The sequence below is a fragment of the Podarcis cretensis genome, assembly GCF_951804945.1.
Source record: "Podarcis cretensis genome assembly, chromosome: 7".
NCBI lineage: Eukaryota > Metazoa > Chordata > Lepidosauria > Squamata > Lacertidae > Podarcis > Podarcis cretensis.
Genome location: NC_137176.1, coordinates 7,181,857 through 7,200,710, shown reverse-complemented (window position 1 = coordinate 7,200,710; position 18,854 = coordinate 7,181,857). Strand labels below are relative to the sequence as shown.

General features: G+C 41.4%; 1 protein-coding gene across 5 annotated transcripts in view; it reads right to left on the bottom strand.

The window, feature by feature from the left end:
• Positions 1-6,365: 6,365 nt before the first annotated feature.
• MTA1 (metastasis associated 1) overlaps positions 6,366-18,854 on the bottom strand; it is a 68,279-nt gene continuing 55,790 nt past the window's right edge. For 3 of the 5 annotated variants that reach the window (XR_013840657.1, XM_079983539.1, XM_079983540.1), the window contains one exon: positions 9,380-9,504. Coding sequence is in view for 4 of the 5 variants with exons in the window: in XM_079983539.1 (XP_079839665.1) it covers positions 9,395-9,504 (110 nt within the window). In the remaining variant the exon portion in view is untranslated. Of the gene's footprint in view, positions 6,980-9,352; positions 9,505-18,854 lie in introns of those variants that run through there. The other 2 variants (XM_079983538.1, XM_079983541.1) reach the window with 1 other exon arrangement.

Here is an 18,854-nt window from a genome sequence, read left to right as displayed (position 1 = left end):
GTTCAGGGAAATTTTTAATGTGTGACATCTTTCTTTTTAAAAAATATTTTTTATTTATTTTCAAAACAATTTTATACAATCAATTCACATTTTATCACACATTCGTCGATTTTTTGACTCCCCTCAGTTTCTCTGCCAATCTTTCGTTTAAATTTATATTGTTAACGCATTTCTAAACTTTATATTGCCTTTAAATATCACCTCTCCCTTCTTACTCTCTTTTTTACAATATTTCTTAATTTTTCACAGAGTCTCTTGAAAACCAACAAGCGTTATCTGTTCATCACATATGCTTTTCAAGTAATCTGTAAATCTCCCCCAGTGCTCGATTAACTTTTGGTCTTTCTGGTATCAAATCTTCCCTGTTACGTTTGTCCAGTTCTGGGTATTCAGTCAATTTCGTTCTCCATTCTTCCACCGTTGGAATTTCTTCCTGTTTCCATCTTTGAGCCAGAAGTATTCTCGCTGCTGTTACTGCGTATTGGAAAAGTTTACAATCTTTCTTATTTATTTCATTATCTACCAATCCTAATAAAAAGGCCTCCGGTTTTTTAACAAACGTATATTTCAACATTTTTTTCAGTTCATTATATATCATTTCCCAGAAGCCTTTCACCCTTTTACACTCCCACCACATATGATAGAATGTTCCTTCTTTTTCTTTACATTTCCAACACTTATTACATGTTTTATACATTTTGGCCAGTTTTACTGGCGTTATGTACCATCTGTATACCATTTTCATTATATTTTCCTTCAATGCAGTACAGGCCGTAAATTTTAACCTTTCATTCCATAATTTCATCCAGTCATCATATTGTATATTATACCGAAAGTCTCTGGCCCATTGTATCATTACCGATTTAACCTCTTCATCTTTTTTATGCCATTCCAGCAACATTTTATACATTTTTGACAAATTTTTATACTCATTATTCAGTACCTCTGTTTGAAATTTTGAATCTTTTTCTTCATATCCACACTCTTTACAATCTTTTTTAAACATTTCATTAACCTGATAATAATGCAACCAATCATAAACAAATTCTTTCACATCTTCACAAGGTTTCATTTTCCATTCCCCCCCCCTTACTCTCAATTCTCCATATGTTATCCATCCCCCCCCATGTTAATCTTTTTCACACTCATCACTTCTAATGGTGAAATCCAATGGGGAAGTCTTGGTTCCAACAAATTTTTATACCTGTCCCATACCTCTATCAATGACCTTCGGAAAATGTGGTTTTCAAACCCTTTATGAATTTTCTTCTTTCCGTACCATAAATATGCATGCCAACCAAATCTGTTGTCAAACCCTTCTAAGTCCAACAGCTTCCCATTCTCTAATTTCATCCATTCCTTTAACCAACAGAGGCATGATGCTTCATAATATAATTTCAAGTCTGGCAGAGCGAAGCCACCTCTTTCTTTCGCATCTGTTAGTAATTTAAACTGAATCCTTGCCTTCTTGCCCTGCCAGATGTATCTTGAAATTGTTTTTTGCCATTCTTTAAATACTAATGCCCCCTTGATTATCGGTAGTGATTGAAATAAAAATAACATCTTTGGCAGCACACTCATCTTAATGGTTGATATTCTCCCCCAAAAAGATAACTTCAATCTTCCCCACACCTCCAGATCCTTTTTTATTCCATTCCACACAGGTAAATAATTATTTTGAAACAAGTCAATATTTTTGTGGGTTAACCATATTCCTAAATACCTCACTTTATTCACCACTTCAATCCCTGTCTGTTGTTGCATTACCTCTATTAGTTCTTGGTTCATATTTTTAGCAATAATTTTAGTCTTTTTTTATTTAGATAAAATCCTGCAACTTGACCAAATTGATCTATTTCTTCTAGAATTCTTTTAACACTAACGTGTGACATCTTAGTGTATTTTTGGTCTTTGTGGAAGCCGCCCAGAGCGGCTGGGGAAATCCAGCCAGATGGGCTGGGTACAAATAAGAAATTATTATTATTATTTGCTTCTATTGAATTGCTGTGTATTTTTTCGCAAGGTGTTTTTCTTTTGGCAGTAGCTCTCTCATGTGATTGGCTGAGTCACATGAGAGAGGCATTCCATTCTCTTGTGACTCTTATTCCAGGAACTGTCGTTTTTATCAGCTTTTTCTGTTTCTTCCATCTGGGTGTGCCTATGTGAGGAGAATGGCTTCCGAGAGAGGTTTCCCTGGATGCTTCCAAGGGCGGTATGGTCTGTCTAGGGTGAAGCAGAAAGAGGACGAACCCTGTGCTCTCTATAAGGAACAAAGTGAATAAGCAGGAGATTGTAGATATGTTCTTCTCAGTTATGTTTTTGAAAGTAATGTTCTTTTGAAAACAAAGAGACTGGATACATCATATCCACACACCCCATACCTGAGAGATGGGCAGGACCTGAGCTCTGGCCTCCCACTCTCCATAAGGGTCAAGGGTCCAAAGAGAGGAGTAGAGAGCCTTGATTGATCCCTCCCAGCGTCTGGAATCCAGACCAGACTTTCGACAGAGCTGGCCATCTTTGCTGATTATGAGTAAACCAAACAGCTATATTGTAATGAATAGGCTAGGATTAGTCGTTTTAGAGCCACAGGGCTCTGGTTTATTGCGTAGTCTTGTTCCAACCTTCTGCCTGCTCCCCCCCTACTTTTTTCAATATAGTTTCCTAATCTGACCACTGCAGTGTGTGTGTGTGTCTGCCAACCTCTGGGTTCTGGAATCCCCTTGTGCCGAGACGCCTGGAGTCCATGCTATTGAAAGTTTCGGACCAGTGTTGTGAAAGTCCAGCACGCTCTTCTGAGATATGGGATACTTGGGGAGTTTGGGCTGCCTTTACACTGCAATTTATAACGTAACTGTCTCAGAAACGCAGGGTGTGTTGGTCTCCAGAGTTCCTGGCTTTTAGGAAGTTTATGTGGGAAGTTCAGTCTCATTCAGCATGCTTAGCTCTAGTTAATGCATGAAGGGGTTAAGACCATAGAGTAAGCTGTTTTCCTAGACTTAGCTAGGTTACGCCCCCTCACCTTTAGTGATGAACAATTTTAAAAGTGCATTAAAACAGGATATTTAAAGGGTCTGTAAATGCTTTGCTGCATGTTTTGCTTTAAAAGCTCTCCTGGGGCTCTCTCCTACCAGAGAGTATTCTGCCTTACATTTGGATCTAGGGATCCAGCAAATTCTTCTTTACTAAACTAATCAAATAACTACACAGGTTATGGGCTCAGAATGTGCAATATTTTGTTGAGATTCTAGTGAGGAATATTATGCAGGATTTCAGCTTGTTGAAGGAATTTAAAAACTTGGTTTTTTAGAGTGGAGAAAGATTTTTCTCCCTCTTCTGCAGTAGGCAGAAGTTTTTTTTTCTTTGTTGGAGATTTTTTTAGAAGTGTCTCTTTTTACGATAAGACAGCCAAAATCTTGTTGCTGCTCAAAGCTGCAGACTGCTTAAATTTACTCAATGGAACAGGTTGGAAACCATTATGAAAGTAAGAGGCATTATAGCTTGCATCGAGGAAGAAAAGCCTAGAGCTGGTGCAGAATTAATAAAATGGGAGCAGCAGAATGACATAGCAGTGTCTATTAATTTGGATAGTTTTTCAGACACCCAGATGGTCCACGCTAAACATTGCGATACTGCTACCGAGATGACTGACAATTTACCAGTCTTTCGTATTTACAAGCACACATTCTCATCCAGCTCGAAGGAACTATTCAAATTAAAGCTTGAGTCCAAGAAAGACTAACAATCATGAGTTCCTAGCCATTATTGAGGAACTGGAACAAGCAGATTTTAAAGTGGATGATGTACTGAGAGTCTGCTACTTTTTGGAGTAACAAAGGCAAAAGTAACCCTAACTGATGTCATTGTTCGTTTGAGAAAGGAACAAAAAACCCAATTTCAGAAAAAAGCCAAGGCTCCATCCGAAACTTATTTGTTTCAGATGTAATGAAGGAGGACATATATCCAATTGTTGTGAAGCCCCAAACCCAGCAAAATCCCCTTCACTAAACAACCAAATCCCAAGGGAATCAAAATAAGCTATTTTCTTTTGCACAGGAAGAGTCTAACTTTAAATAACTGTGATACAAAATCAAATAAGTGGTTAATTGATTCAGGATTTCTTCTCACATGGATTATGATAAATATTACTTTGGAGGCATTAAGAATATTAATTCATCAGTGGATGGAAGTATTCAACTGTTGATACCATGAAGATATTTAATTTAATTTAAATGCCGCCCTATACCTGAAGGTATAGATATGCAGATCTATGATTTATTTGACCATCACAACTGACAGTTGAGGGGGATGTGCCAGGGAAACAGACAAGCTCAGGTGAAGAGACTTTGCTCTAGTTTTAATATTTCCAAGTATAAATTTGTCTTCTTTTTTGAAACTCTTTTTATTGATTTTCCAAGGTACGTAACAAAGAATAAACAATAACCTAACACAACTATTATGGTCTGTGACAAGCAAGATTACTGTAGTATGGTAAAGTGAGTAGGGCATTTTGCTTGGTTAAATGCAGATATCCTGGCCTGGTCCTGATCCGAGTTTTGTCTGTGTTCTTTCTCTGAATAATTCACGAACTTTAAAAAAATTGATGACATCTGTGACAACTTAAATTTTGGGTATGTGTTTTAAGGATTTTCTTTTATTTCTTTAAAACCTTTTAAAGTATGACTGAATTTTATGTTACGTTTTGAAATCTATTTTGTTTTGTCCCCATGAGGCTCAACAAGTTTCCTGTAACACAATTTATTTGTAAGAGGTATAATGCTCCTCCTGCAAATGTTCTCCATATGTGGCGGGGATGCTTAACAAGTCATGGGCAGAAATTCTAGCATTGAGATTTGGCTTAGATTTAAATTAATCTTGTATAATTTTATAGAAAAAAAGTCAGAGCTGTCTTTCTGGTTCATATAATGATGCAGTGAGAGGGTTCACTAGAAATGTTCACAGGCTTTCAAAGGAGAGAGATGCCGGCTCCTTCAGCGGAGGAACACCTTTTATTCTGGATGTAAAACCACTGAGGTCCAGATCTATTAAATATAGCAGTTGTTGGTAACTTTGGTGAAGAAGGAAGAAGCAAAGCCATGGAAGCTCCAGCTAGAGATGAAGGCCTTCTCTCCTCAAAAAAACTCTTTTTTGTCCAGGATTTGGGTCAGTGTACAAACAAGTACGGAATGAGTCCCTGCCTGAAAACATGTATTTCTCCCACAAATTAAATGAGATGCTGAAGTAAAATTCAAATTGATATAGCCAGATATTGCCTGTCGGCAAGACAAACTGAAAGGAAACCTTGGTATCATTCTTGCTGGGAAGCAGAACTTTCCAAACATAACCCAAAATTGGTGGAGAATGGCAGTGCCTCTCCAAGATGGAAACCAGGCCCCTATAACCAGGGCACTTAAATAATGCCTGCTATATTGCAGCCATGCTGGGGAAAATACTGGAACACAGAAAGCGAGGTACAGTGGTACCTCGGGTTACATACGCTTCAGGTTACATACGCCGCTAACCCAGAAATAGCGCTTCAGGATAAGAACAGAAATTGTGCTCTGGCGGCGCAGCAGCAGCAGGAGGCCCCATTAGCTAAAGTGGTGCTTCAGGTTAAGAACAGTTTCAGGTTAAGTATGGACCTCCAGAACGAATTAAGTACTTAACCCGAGGTACCACTGTCTTTCTCAACTTAAAAGTAAAAGCTCCATAATTAACTCCCTACCCGCAAAATAGACTAAAAAAACCCCATAATGACAAGAGATCCCCTTAGATTTCCCTGTGTGGCTGCTGTTGTGACAGCAATCAATCCTATACATCAGGGGTCAGCAAACTTTTTCAGCAGGGGGCCGGTCCACTGTCCCTCAGATCTTGTGGGGGGCTGCACTATATTTTGGGGGGGGAAATGAATGAATTCCTATGCCCCACAAATAACCCAGAGATGCATTTTAAATAAAAGCACACACTCTACTCATGTAAAAACACCAGGCAGGCCCCGCAAATAACCCAGAGATGCATTTTAAATAAAAGGACACATTCTGATTCCCGGACCGTCCGTGGGCTGGATTGAGAAGGCAACTGGGCTGCATCCGGCCCCCGGGCCTTAGTTTGCCTACCCATGCTATACATGAAACCGCAGAGAGATCAAGAAGAATATTCCTACTTGGGATGAGGGACAGCTTTAAATGCTAGATGTTTCATGCTGAAACAGCTCGTTTCAAACACACACACAGGGGGCCCCTTGTAGCAGAATACTCATACTGTCCATTGGAACTCCCTGTCATGCGTCCATGTAGAGGCAAAACTGCCACAAGTTTCCTAAAACCAAAAGGAACTAGGAGCAAGAAGCCCACCAAACCTGTAGCTGGTTTCTAAATCCTATATTTCCAGGTGTAACAGACAGACATTGGCACTTTTATCTACAAAGAAATAAACACAAAATGGTACTGTTGACAGAAACACACGAACACGACACAACCGTCTCATAAAATGGAGGGTCTTGCTTTACGAAAAGAGAAAAAGAGAATATGCGGAATATCCATGTCTCCAATAAGTTACATTTACATTGCTTCCCACTTGCTTACAAAAAGAGCAGAATAAACTACAAGCAAAAGAAAATCTGCTAAAGGAGAAAGAGCAGGTGTGTGTCATCTGTGGCCATCAAGAACCAGAGCAGGCCCAACTTCTGTCTTGGACCCGTCTTGGCGTAGTTTTGTTCCTTCTCATTCATCAGCAGCGGATTCCCATTCTGTGGCCACAGAACTTACAGCACAGTATGTGGGAGTTGGGAAAAGTTCTCTGGCAACTCCATCAGTGTTTCAAGGGCTAGTCAGGTTCGTTTTAGTCCTCAATGATTATTGGCTCATCATTCACAGGCTGCTGTAGATGTAAACCTGTTACTGGCCAGAGGACAATAGGCTTGTAAGGCCGTCTTGCAGCTTGTTTCGCTTCAGAGAAAGAAAGCAACTTCCGGATTTTCCTGGGAGAGAATGAAAAGAAAACCTTGTCACGAGACTAGATGCTTGTAACTTTCTTTTCCTGTTTTTATCAGTTGCTTCAAGATATGTTCAGTTAAAGGTAAAGGGACCCCTGACCATTAGGTCCAGTCATGACCGACTCTGGGGTTGCAGTGCTCATCTCGCTTTATTGGCCGAGGGAGCCGGCATACAGCTTCCGGGTCATGTGGCCAGCATGACTAAGCCACTTCTGGCGAACCAGAGCAGCGCACGGAAACGCCGTTTACCTTCCCGCTGGAGCGGTACCTATTTATCTACTTGCACTTTGACGTGCTTTTGAACGTGCTAGATGGGCAGGACCGAGCAACGGGAGCTCACCCCGTCGCGGGGATTCGAACCGCCGACCTTCTGATCAGCAAGTCCTAGGCTCTGTGGTTTAACCCACAGTGCCACCCGCGTCCCACCCGCATCTGTTCAGTTAGGGGGCTGTGTAAACATGCTGTTTTCTTTGTTCTATTATTATTTTAATTTATTGTCCGCTTTTCACCCTAAGGCGGGTTACAATAATTTAAAACACAGCATTAAAAGCAGTTTTAACAACCTATAATCACAAAAATAGGCTGGGTCCTAAAAAAAAGTGGTGGTGTTAATTCCCTTGATCTGAACACTAGACTTCTGTTGATACAGCCTAGAATAGCATTTACTTTTTTGGCTGCTGCATCAGTTAACTCAGTTAAGCCCTAGATCCTCTTCACATGTACTACTGGCAAGCCAGATGTCCCCCATTCTATATTTGTGCATCTGCGTAAGGGCAGAACCTTACAGATGTTCCTATTGAAATTCTATTTGTTAGTTTGGGCTCAGTTCTTCAAACTGTTAAGGTCAACTTGAATCCCAATTCTGTCTTCAGCAGCAATGTTATGCTGAAAGCTGTATTGAATTCCAATGGCAAATTATTAAAGAAATTCTTAGAGCCGATTGCCATTCTTAGTGACATTGACAAAATGAAAGGTCTGCTGTCTAACATGGATAAGCCTGTTATGTTCAATACAGCTAAGTTTGCATTAAAAGCTTCCCAACTCATGAAAACCTGTGTGTCTGGCCTCACAAGATGTGGCACTTAGTTATGTGTTTTATGTATTATGTTACACGTGTTTTACTATCCAATTCTCATTTAACTTTGCTTGCTTGCTAAAGTATGTTTCGTAAAACTTTACTGGAGGTTTTTAAGCAGAGGTTGGATGTCCATCTGTCATTAACTCAGTCTGGTTCAGTAGGAAGAACAATCATGGGGAAGGCTGCTGACCTGACAGTTGTGCAGAAAGCCGTCATTGAGACCCTCCATTAACTTTCCATTAATGTGCTTCGTTACAGCACTTTGGGAACATCCAACTTCTTCTGCAATTACCTTTTCAGGCTTTCCCTCCTTATGGAGGGTCTCAATGATGGCTTTCTGCACAACTGTCAGATCAGCAGCCTTCCCCGTGATTGTGCTTCCTACTTGTGGTGGGATAATGAGCTGCTTGTGCGTAAAAGCTTGATCCCTCAGAGATTACTCAGTGTAGTAAATCTCTGCCTTGAGCGGAGCCCTTTGGCATGGCTCCGTCAGTCGCTGGTAGAATCTGACAGTGGGCGTCTGCGGAAACGTTTCCAACATAAAAGCTGTTTAACGGAAACGCGTCTCCTGGATTCTCTGCGTGACAGTTTCCGGCGAGGGATGGGGGTCCCTAAAGGGGGTCCTGATACCTCCTCACTGTTCTCACTGGAAGTATCCCAGAGCCTCCCCTCCGACTCCCTTTCCTTTGGAGCTCCTGCACCCCCCCTACTGGTTCCCTCTTCTGCTGTAGTGTCTCTCCTATTCTCCTGGAGCCTTTCCACCACCTGTTCTTCCGATGGCAGTTCCCTGACACTACTGAACCAGACTGAGAGACCATTTAAAGGCTCAGGAACCCATTGGAGGTTATGGATTGAATAGCTACTGCACCTTTTCACAATATTCTAAATTTCTGAGATTGTTAATTTGGGGTTTTCATCAGCTGTACGCCATAATAATCACAATTATAATAAAGGCTTGACATATCTTGCTTTGCATGTCATGAGTCTATCTCATATATTAGTTTCACCTTTTAAGTTGAATTACTGAAATAAATGAACTTTTCCACGATATTCTAATTTTTCGAGTTTCACCTGTAAGTGGTAAATTCAGCACAGCAGGCTAAGTAGGACTCAACTTTTGGTTGAAGACGGCCATTTCACCAGGTCTATTTTTTTCAAAAAAGAAACTATTGATTCATTTCAATCTTACTCTATCTTTTCAGAAGCTCAGTCTTACAAATTACATTTGATTGCTCTTAATAGAATCACAGAACGGACTCCTACTGAAGTGCACATGCTACCTGGTTTCCTCGGTGGCCATGTAGAAAACATCGTCAGGAGCATCAATCCAGTTCATCTTCTTCCTTTTCACTGGAAACATGGTTCCACCACGGATTAACCGGACTTTTGTTTGGTATGATTTCCCATTGAGCAGCAAGTTTCGACTTGGTCCCTAACGCAATACATAAAGAACAACAAAAACGTTATGGGTCCCTGCAGAAACCACTTTAGGAACAAGTACAGTCATACCTCGTTACATTTGCTTCATGTTACGTTCTTTCAGGTTATGTCCCGCGGCGACCTGGAAGTACCAGAAAGGTTTACTTCCGGGTTTCGCCACTCGCGCATGCGCGGAAGCGCAAAATGATGTCACACGCATGTGCAGAAGCGGCGAATCGCAACTTCACTGCGGGTTGCACTCTTTTCATGTTGCGAACGGGCCTCTGTAATGGATCCCGTTTCAACCAGAGATACCACTGTATCTCTTAAATGGACAGAAAATGAGAACTTTTCTTGCTGTAAATTCCTGCTCTGATGGGAAGCAGGGGAACATCCAGTATTATGTGACATATCCCTGACAGGAGGTTGAGCATTAGCAGTTGGAGGGGTCCAATTGGAGCATAGCAGAGACCCTATATAAAGGGAGGGGGGATGTTGGGAGGGTGAACCACTATCTGTAGGTGACAAGCATTAAAGAGCTACCTTTGAGAGAGGACTCTGCATCTTCTTTTCCCTTTCTCTTTTTTGTTTTAATTCACATTATTTTTTTTCATCTGACTGTCTTATGAAAGAGCTTGAACAAAATCTTACGGAAAAAATCAACGAAAGGCTGCTGGGTGTGCAAACACTACCGACCCCAGTAAGCTCACCAAGAAAGATTGTTTGGTTTCAAGGGTGCACTACCTCGCCTTCCATCTCGGATTGTCAATAGAAGGGTGAACCAATTCTAATCCCCAACAGCTGAAGTGGTAAAATAACCTCCTGCCTCCCTTGCATGCAGAGATTTATGGGAAGAAGAAAAAAATACTGTTTTCTCTCATGTAGTCTGAAGGGTACTCAATATGTCTTCATCATGTTCCCAGGACAGTTTAGCAAAGCAAAGCAAAGCAAAAGCATAAAAGTAGCAGCAACAGAATAGATAGCACCATAGAGACATCGTGCCCTCCTGGCATAGAATCACAGAGTTGAGAGTTGGAAGGGACCATGACGCTCGCAACCCCTGCAATGTAGGAATCTTTTGCCCAACTTGGGGCTTGAATCTATGACCCGGAGATTAAGAGACTCCTGTGCTACCTCCTCCACCTGGAGGAGGAACCGGCAAGCCACTCCAGTATCCCTGCCAAGAAAACTCCATGGACAAAGACAACAGGCATATAAAAGATATGACGCTGGAAGATGAGCCCCTCAGGTCGGAAGGCGTCCAACATGCTACTGGGGAAGAGCGGAGGACAAGTACAAGTAGATCCAGAGCTGATGAAGCGGCTGGGCCAAAGCCGAAAGGACGCTCAGTTGCGGATATGCCTGGAAGCGAAAGGAAAGTCCAATGCTGTAAAGAAAAATATTGCATAGGAACCTGGAATGTAAGAACCATGAACCTGGGTAAGTTGGAGGTGGTCAAAAATGAGATGGCAAGAATAAATATTGACATCCTGGGCTACAGTGAACTAAAATGGACGGGAATGGGTGAATTCAGTTCGGATGACCATCATATCTACTCCTGTGGGCAAGAATCCCGTAAAAGAAATGGAGTGGCCCTCATAGTCAACAAAAGAGTGGCGAAAGCTGTACTGGGATGCAATCTCAAAAATGATAGAATGATCTCGATACGAATCCAAGGCAGACCTTTTAACATCACAGTAATCCAAGTTTATGCACCAACTACTTGTGCTGAAGAAACAGAAATTGACCAATTCTATGAAGACTTACAAGACCTTATAGAAGTGACACCAAAGAAGGATGTTCTTCTCATTATAGGGGATTGGAATGCTAAAGTAGGGAGTCAAGAGATAAAAGGAACAACTGGCAAGTTTGGCCTTGGAGATCAAAACGAAGCAGGGCAAAGGCTAATAGAGTTCTGTCAAGAGAACAAGCTGGTCATCACAAACACGCTTTTCCAACAACACAAGAGACGACTCAACACATGGACATCACCAGATGGGCAGCATCGAAATCAGATTGATTATATTCTCTGCAGCCAAAGATGGAGAAGCTCTATACAGTCAGCAAAAACAAGACCTGGAGCTGACTGTGGCTCAGATCATCAGCTTCTTATAGCAAAATTCAAGCTTAAACTGAAGAAAGTAGGAAAAACCACTGGGCCGGTAAGATACAATCTAAGTCAAATCCCTTATGAATACACAGTGGAAGTGAGGAACAGGTTTAAGGATTTAGATTTGGTGGACAGAATGCCTGAAGAACTATGGATGGAGGCTCGTAACATTATACAGGAGGCAGCAACGAAAACCATCCCAATGAAAAGGAAATGCAAGAAAGCAAAGTGGCTGTCCAATGAGGCCTTACAAATAGCGGGGGAGAGAAGGCAAGCAAAATGCGAGAGAGATGGTGAAAGATACAGGAAATTGAATGCAGATTTCCAAAGAATAGCAAGGAGAGATAAGAAGACCTTCTTAAACGAGCAATGCAAAGAAATAGAGGAAAGCAATAGAATGGGAAGAACCAGAGATCTGTTCAAGAAAATTGGAGATATGAAAGGAACATTTCGTACAAAGATTTCCATAATAAAGGACAAAAGTGGAAAGGACCTAACAGAAGCAGAAGACATCAAGAAGAGGTGGCAAGAATACACAGAGGAATTATACCAGAAAGAAATGGATGTCTCGTATACCCCAGGTAGTGTGGTTGCTGACCTTGAGCCAGACATCCTGGAAAGTGAAGTCAAATGGGCCTTAGAAAGCACTGCAAATAACAAGGCCAGTGGAAGTGATGGTATTCCAGCTGAACTATTTAAAATTTTAAAAGATGATGCTGTTAAGGTGCTACACTCAATATGCCAGCAAGTTTGGAAAACTCAGCAGTGGCCAGAAGATTGGAGAAGATCAGTCTACATCCCAATCCCAAAGAAGGGCAGTGCCAAAGAATGCTCCAACTACCGCACAATTGCACTCATTTCACACGCTAGCAAGGTTATGCTTAAAATTCTACAAGGAAGGCTCAAGCAGTATGTGGACCGAGAACTCCCAGAAGTGCAAGCTGGATTTAGAAGAGGCAGAGGAACCAGAGACCAAATTGCAAACATGCGCTGGATTATGGAGAAAGCTAGAGAGTTCCGGAAAGACATCTACTTCTGCTTCATTGACTATGCAAAAGCCTTTGACTGTGTCCACCACGGCAAACTATGGCAAGTTCTTAAAGAAATGGGAGTGCCAGATCACCTCATCTGTCTCCTGAGAAATCTCTATGTGGGACAAGAAGCTACAGTTAGAACTGGATATGGAACAACTGATTGGTTCAAAATTGGGAAAGGAGTACGACAAGGCTGTATTTTGTCTCCCTGCTTATTTAACTTATATGCAGAATTCATCATGCGAAAGGCTGGGCTGGATGAATCCCTAGCCGGAATTAAGATTGCCGGAAGAAATATCAACAACCTCAGATATGCAGATGACACAACCTTGATGGCAGAAAGTGAGGAGGAATTAAAGAACCTTTTAATGAGGGTGAAAAAGGAGAGCGCAAAATATGGTCTGAAGCTCAACATCAAAAAAACGAAGATCATGGCCACTGGCCCCATCACCTCCTGGCAAATAGAAGGGGAAGAAATGGAGGTAGTGAGAGATTTTACTTTCTTGGGCTCAATGATCACTGCAGATGGTGACAGCAGCCACGAAATTAAAAGACGCCTGCTTCTTGGGAGAAGGGCAATGACAGGCCTAGACAGCATCTTGAGAAGTAGAGACATCACCTTGCCAACAAAGGTTCGTATAGTTAAAGCTATGGTTTTCCCAGTAGTGATGTATGGAAGTGAGAGCTGGACCATAAAGAAGGCTGATCGCCGAAGAATTGATGCTTTTGAATTATGGTGCTGGAGGAGACTCTTGAGAGTCCCATGGACTGCAAGAAGATCAAACCTCTCCATACTGAAGGAAATCAACCCTGAGTGCTCACTGGAAGGACAGATTGTGAAGCTGAGGCTCCAGTACTTTGGCCACCTCATGAGAAGAGAAGACTCCCTGGAGAAGACCCTGATGTTGGGAAAGATGGAGGGCACAAGGAGAAGGGGACGGCAGAGGACGAGATGGTTGGATAGTGTTTTCGAGGTTACCAGCATGAGTTTGACCAAACTGCGGGAGGCAGTGGAGGACAGAGGTGCCTGGCGTTCTCTGGTCCATGGGGTCAGAGTCGGACACGACTAAACGACTAAACAACAACAACGTGCTACTGACTGTATAAAAGTAGGCGGCAGCACAGAAAACAAACACCATTCAGCATATAAGCACCATGCAGAAGATTTAAAATCTGGTGGAAATAAAGACACAGTTGGGTGTCGAAATTACAGCACCAACACATTTCATAGTTGGGGGTGTCGCATCTAAGGTCACAACTGTGAAGAAAGGCTCTAATGTACCCCGCCATTTCTTTAAGCCAGGCTAATGCAAAAATGGTCTTTAAGATGCCCACCTGGGAGAGGGAATCAACCTGGCCAACTGATTCTAGATCTTATTGGTCGGAAGAGCCAGGGGGCACCCCCTGTAGGAGAGGAGTGAGACTTTTAAAATGAGGAGCAACTAATGCCACAGAGGACAAGTCAGGATTCGAGATGATGTTAAGCATTGTTGGCAGGGACGTCCCGAAGGCCTTTAGGGAGGTGTTCTTATATGCAACGGCCGCAGCTCGGACTTTGGTGGCAAAGGGGTGGAAGGAACAAGAAGCCCCAACAATAACGGACTGGCATTACAAGCTACAGTGGTGCCTCGCAAGACGAAAAGAATCCGTTCCGCGAGTCTCTTCGTCTAGCGGTTTTTTCGTCTTGCGAAGCAAGCCCATTGACGGCTTAGCAAATAACGCTATTAGCGGTTTAGCGGCTTTTAGCGGCTTAGAAAAAGGGGGGGAGGAAAAAAACCCCGCAGGAACTCGCAAGACATTTTCGTCTTGCAAAGCAAGCCCATAGGAAATTCGTTTTGCGAAGCACCTCCAAAACGGAAAACTCTTTCGTCTAGCGAGTTTTCCGTCTTGCGAGGCATTCGTCTTGCGGGGCATCACTGTACAAGAATTTGCTGAAATGGAGCAGTTAACAAATACCCTGAGGGGCAATTAAGAACAAAAAATTATGGAAAAGTGGGATAGATACAGTAAAGTTTCACTATCTATGCTAGCATTTGATTGATGTTGGAGTGAGACTGAGTTGAGAAATAAGACTAAGAACGCATATTGATATAGGAATGTATTAGATAAAATGTAAAGAAATATACAATAATAAGAGTACATTCATTTGTAAAAAAGGAATATACAACGGGATAGACAGGAAGGCTAGTGTTTTGATATGTATATTATTATTTTTTTGGGGGGGTTGTTTTTCTTTTTTCTCTTTGTTCTTTCCTTTTTTGTTTCATTTTCTTTCTAGGTATATAAAATTTGTATATAATTTTTGTATAAATGTTGGAAATTATATTATAGTAAGTCCTGTAATGTAATATGACAATGTTTACTGATGTAGTATAAGAATGTTAACAAATAAATAAAATGCAAATTCAAAAAAAAAGAACAGATTAGAGAACTGGGCCAGAGTCCCTGCAAGTAGTAGCTAACATCATTAACACAAAATTATTATGAAAGAACTGTTGGTCAGAGTTCAGAAAAGGAGTGCAAACATTGGATCTGGCTGTAATATTTGCTCGATGACAGCTTGACCTAGTGGACAAGCCCAGAAGTGAAAGATTCTCAGATTCTATACCCTCTTCAGCACAAAAGATATGTTGCCATTCATGTAATGCAATTTCACAGAGGTGCTCGGTGCGCCAATTTCTGGCTGATGCCATTTGTATGGGCAGGTTGCTCCAAGTCTTCTCTCTCCCAGCTTTGACCCAAATATTGGATTCCCATACTGTTTTCAAACGGTTGGGTCTTTGGAAAGGTGACACACTCTTGGCCCTCATGGAATAAATACAAAATGCTCAAATAATGTACAGTGGTGCCCCGCAAGACGAATGCCTCGCAAGACGGAAAACTCGCTAGACGAAAGAGTTTTCCCGTTTTGGAGGTGCTTCGCAAAACGAATTTCCTATGGGCTTGCTTCGCAAGACAAAAATGTATTGCGAGTTCCTGCGGGTTCCCCCCCCTTTTCCCCCCTTTTTCTAAGCCGCTAAGCCGCTTATCCGCTTATCCGCTAAGCCGCTAAAAGCCGCTAAACCGCTAATAGCGCTAATCCGCTAATGGGCTTGCTTCGCAAGGCGAAAAAACCACTAGATGAAGAGACTCGCGGAATGGATTCTTTTCGTCTTGCAAGGCACCACTGTACGTGGCCATCATGCTCCACTTGTGGCAAATACTGTTTGTGTAAAGTCTGCTATTTTTTGAAACCAATTTGCTTTTCTCACATTAGTTCCGTTAGTCTAGCTTCAGAAATAGGTTGCTTCCTCACATGTAGATCTCTGATTCTGTGTGCAGCCTAGCCCAAATATTGAGATTTATGTAGATGGATGAATTGAGGATAGTCTGAAAAAGGAAGTAATGATGAGACAAGCAGTGGTAAAATCCCTATCAATTGCTTCCTTCCCCAGAACTCAAAAAGGAATTTTTAATCCTTGAAAGAACAGAGCATAACAGACATAAAAGGGATAGTTTTCAAAGAAGGAAAGTGAGCTCCATGGAGACTCGTGTGATGTAATTATGATTCTAAATTAGGCTTAATAACCATTTGAGTAGTATACTCCAAGGGTTGGCAACCTATTTGGACTTGTGGACACACTTCAAATTTTGAGAAAGTGCTGTGGGTGCCAGCCACAAACGTGCATTACACAAAATTAGAGGGAGTGCACCTGACAACCTCATGTTTGATGTGGGAAGTCAGCTGTGATTTCCCAGTCCTGCTCAAACCGCCAACAGTATTGTTGCTGTCTAATAACAAATGAGATCATTCCCCAATCCCAGGTAAACTGTTATAGGTGGACACAGCTCATATGCATCTCTCTCTCTCTCTCTCTCTCTCTCACACACACACACACACACACACAAAATCTGGACCTTTTGCCAGAATTACTAAACTCCATAAGCTTTCCTTTCCACTTTTAATCACATCCTAGAAATTTATTTATTTATTTATTTATTTATTTATTTATTTAAGCATGTCTATAACACAAAATCACAAAACATTGGGGAGATGTTCAACATCAAAACATACAACATCATTTAGAAATAAAAATACAGCTAATTAAAGTGGCTGTTAATTGGTTAATTAAAAATTAAAACAGCAGCAAAGGCCTGTCAGAGGAAATTTCAATCAGTAGTGTATGAAACAGGAAAATAACTTTTGGCAATACAGTGGTACCTCTAGTTACGAACTTAATTCGTTCCGGAGGTCCGTTCTTAAGCTGAAACTGTTCTTAACTAGAGGCATGCTTTCGCTAATGGGGCCTCTTGCTGCCGCCGGCACGATTTCCGTTCTCATCCTGGGACAAAGTTCTCAACTCAAGGTAACTGTTCCAGGTTACCTGAGTTTATAACCTGAAGTGTTTGTAACCTGAGGTGTTTGTAACTCGAGGTACCGCTGTAATGTAATTTTGGTGGTAGTAATCTTCCTCTATTACAAAAGAGTTATTTTATTCCATTATTGGATCAATATTTTATTTCCTTTTTTCGGCTGTTTGAAACCCACAATGATATTTATTCCCTAAAACTTGAGAATGCTGTTGTATTTGTAGCCCTGAATGTTTCCAAAGTTCACCAACTTCGGCTTGTGGGGTGCTGAAACAGATTTGATTTATCTTCGTTTGCATCTAGACCTGCTATGAGGATTTCCAGGTTCCTTAATTTCCTCTTTCAGATTGCTCAGGGCAGGCTCTGCAAAGATACTGACACTGTGAGCTTTTCCTTTGATCTGTAAATTGCTTCTCCTAAAACCTCCACCACCATAGTCAATAACAAATTTGGCTCCAAAATTTATCTCAGTCAGTGGTTTAGGTAGAAAGGCCTATTGCACCTTGCCAAAGTCTTTATAGGCATTCAGTGAGAATACCGATACTGGCCTCGTATGAGAATGATGTTTAACACCTTCACCTCAACAGATCTATAACCATCTTACCTGTTGACCATGAACCTAAAGCATGGGTAGGCAAACTAAGGCCCGGGGGCCGGATCCGGCCCAATCACCTTCTAAATCTGGCCCGCGGACGGTCCGGGAATCAGCGTGTTTTTACATGAGTAGAATGTGTCCTTTTATTTAAAATGCATCTCTGGGCTATTTGTGGGGCATAGGAATTCGTTCATTCCCCCCCCAAAAAAAATATAGTCCGGTCCCCCACAATGTCTGAGGGACAGTGGACCAGCCCCCTGCTGAAAAAGTTTGCTGACCCCTGACCTAAAGGGTGCCAAATCAGTAGTTAAACAGAGGATTTTGGATATAGGTTTCAAAGAGCTTCAAGGGGTTGGACCAGATGACCCTAGTGGTCTCTTCCAACTCCACAATTCTATGAAAAAACTAAAAACTACTGCATAGAGACCCTGCTCCCCTCAGTCATTGGGGTTACCAAACTTCCCCTAAAAAAATTCCCCTGAATTATAGGAAAGCTTTCTCTGTGCCAAGGCTGAATGCCCTCCCTTCTAATTTATTAGACGGCAGATACAATAAAACCTCAGTGAACAATAGATGTTTCCCTTGTAACAATGCTGGGGTAGCATTCATGTCCTTTTTTCCTGTAGTTTTTATCAAGTGGCTAGGAGACGTAATATATCCTATTTTACAGCCCAACCCTTGTATCTGCTTTGACTCTTATGATCACTTTCCTTCAGGGCTCCAATGTGTCAGTCATGAGACAAGCGGAAAGGTTTTTTTTAATATGGCCATCCTTATTTGAACTATTACGGTTGCTTGATACATATATTTTTCAGTATTATAATTCTGTGTAATTCATTTGTATTAAAGTGACTTTTTACTGATGTTATTGTTAATTGTTTAAAATGTTATAATGATCTGCTGGCTGCAAATAAATTTTAACACCTGTCTCACAGAATCTGCTAAGTGCCTCCTCTTCTGATAAATAATGAGCTATGGACTTAAGCCTAGCTATCAATACTGCTGATTTCCTGATTAATTAAGCTTATGGGTCTTTCTGAGCCTAAATCCTTTCTCAGTTGGAACAGCACAACTACTCTGTCTGGTTTCCAGGATTTAGGCAAATCTCCTCTTTCTAGTATTTTATTAAATAACCCAAATCCATACTAGGTATTTTTCTCCTTTTTAACTAACATATAGTATATCTGGTTCGGGTTTCAGATGACACACTAAGTCAAACCACAGCTTAGTCCACAGCAATGTAGCAGTAGCAAGGACCAGAGAATGAATAAAGA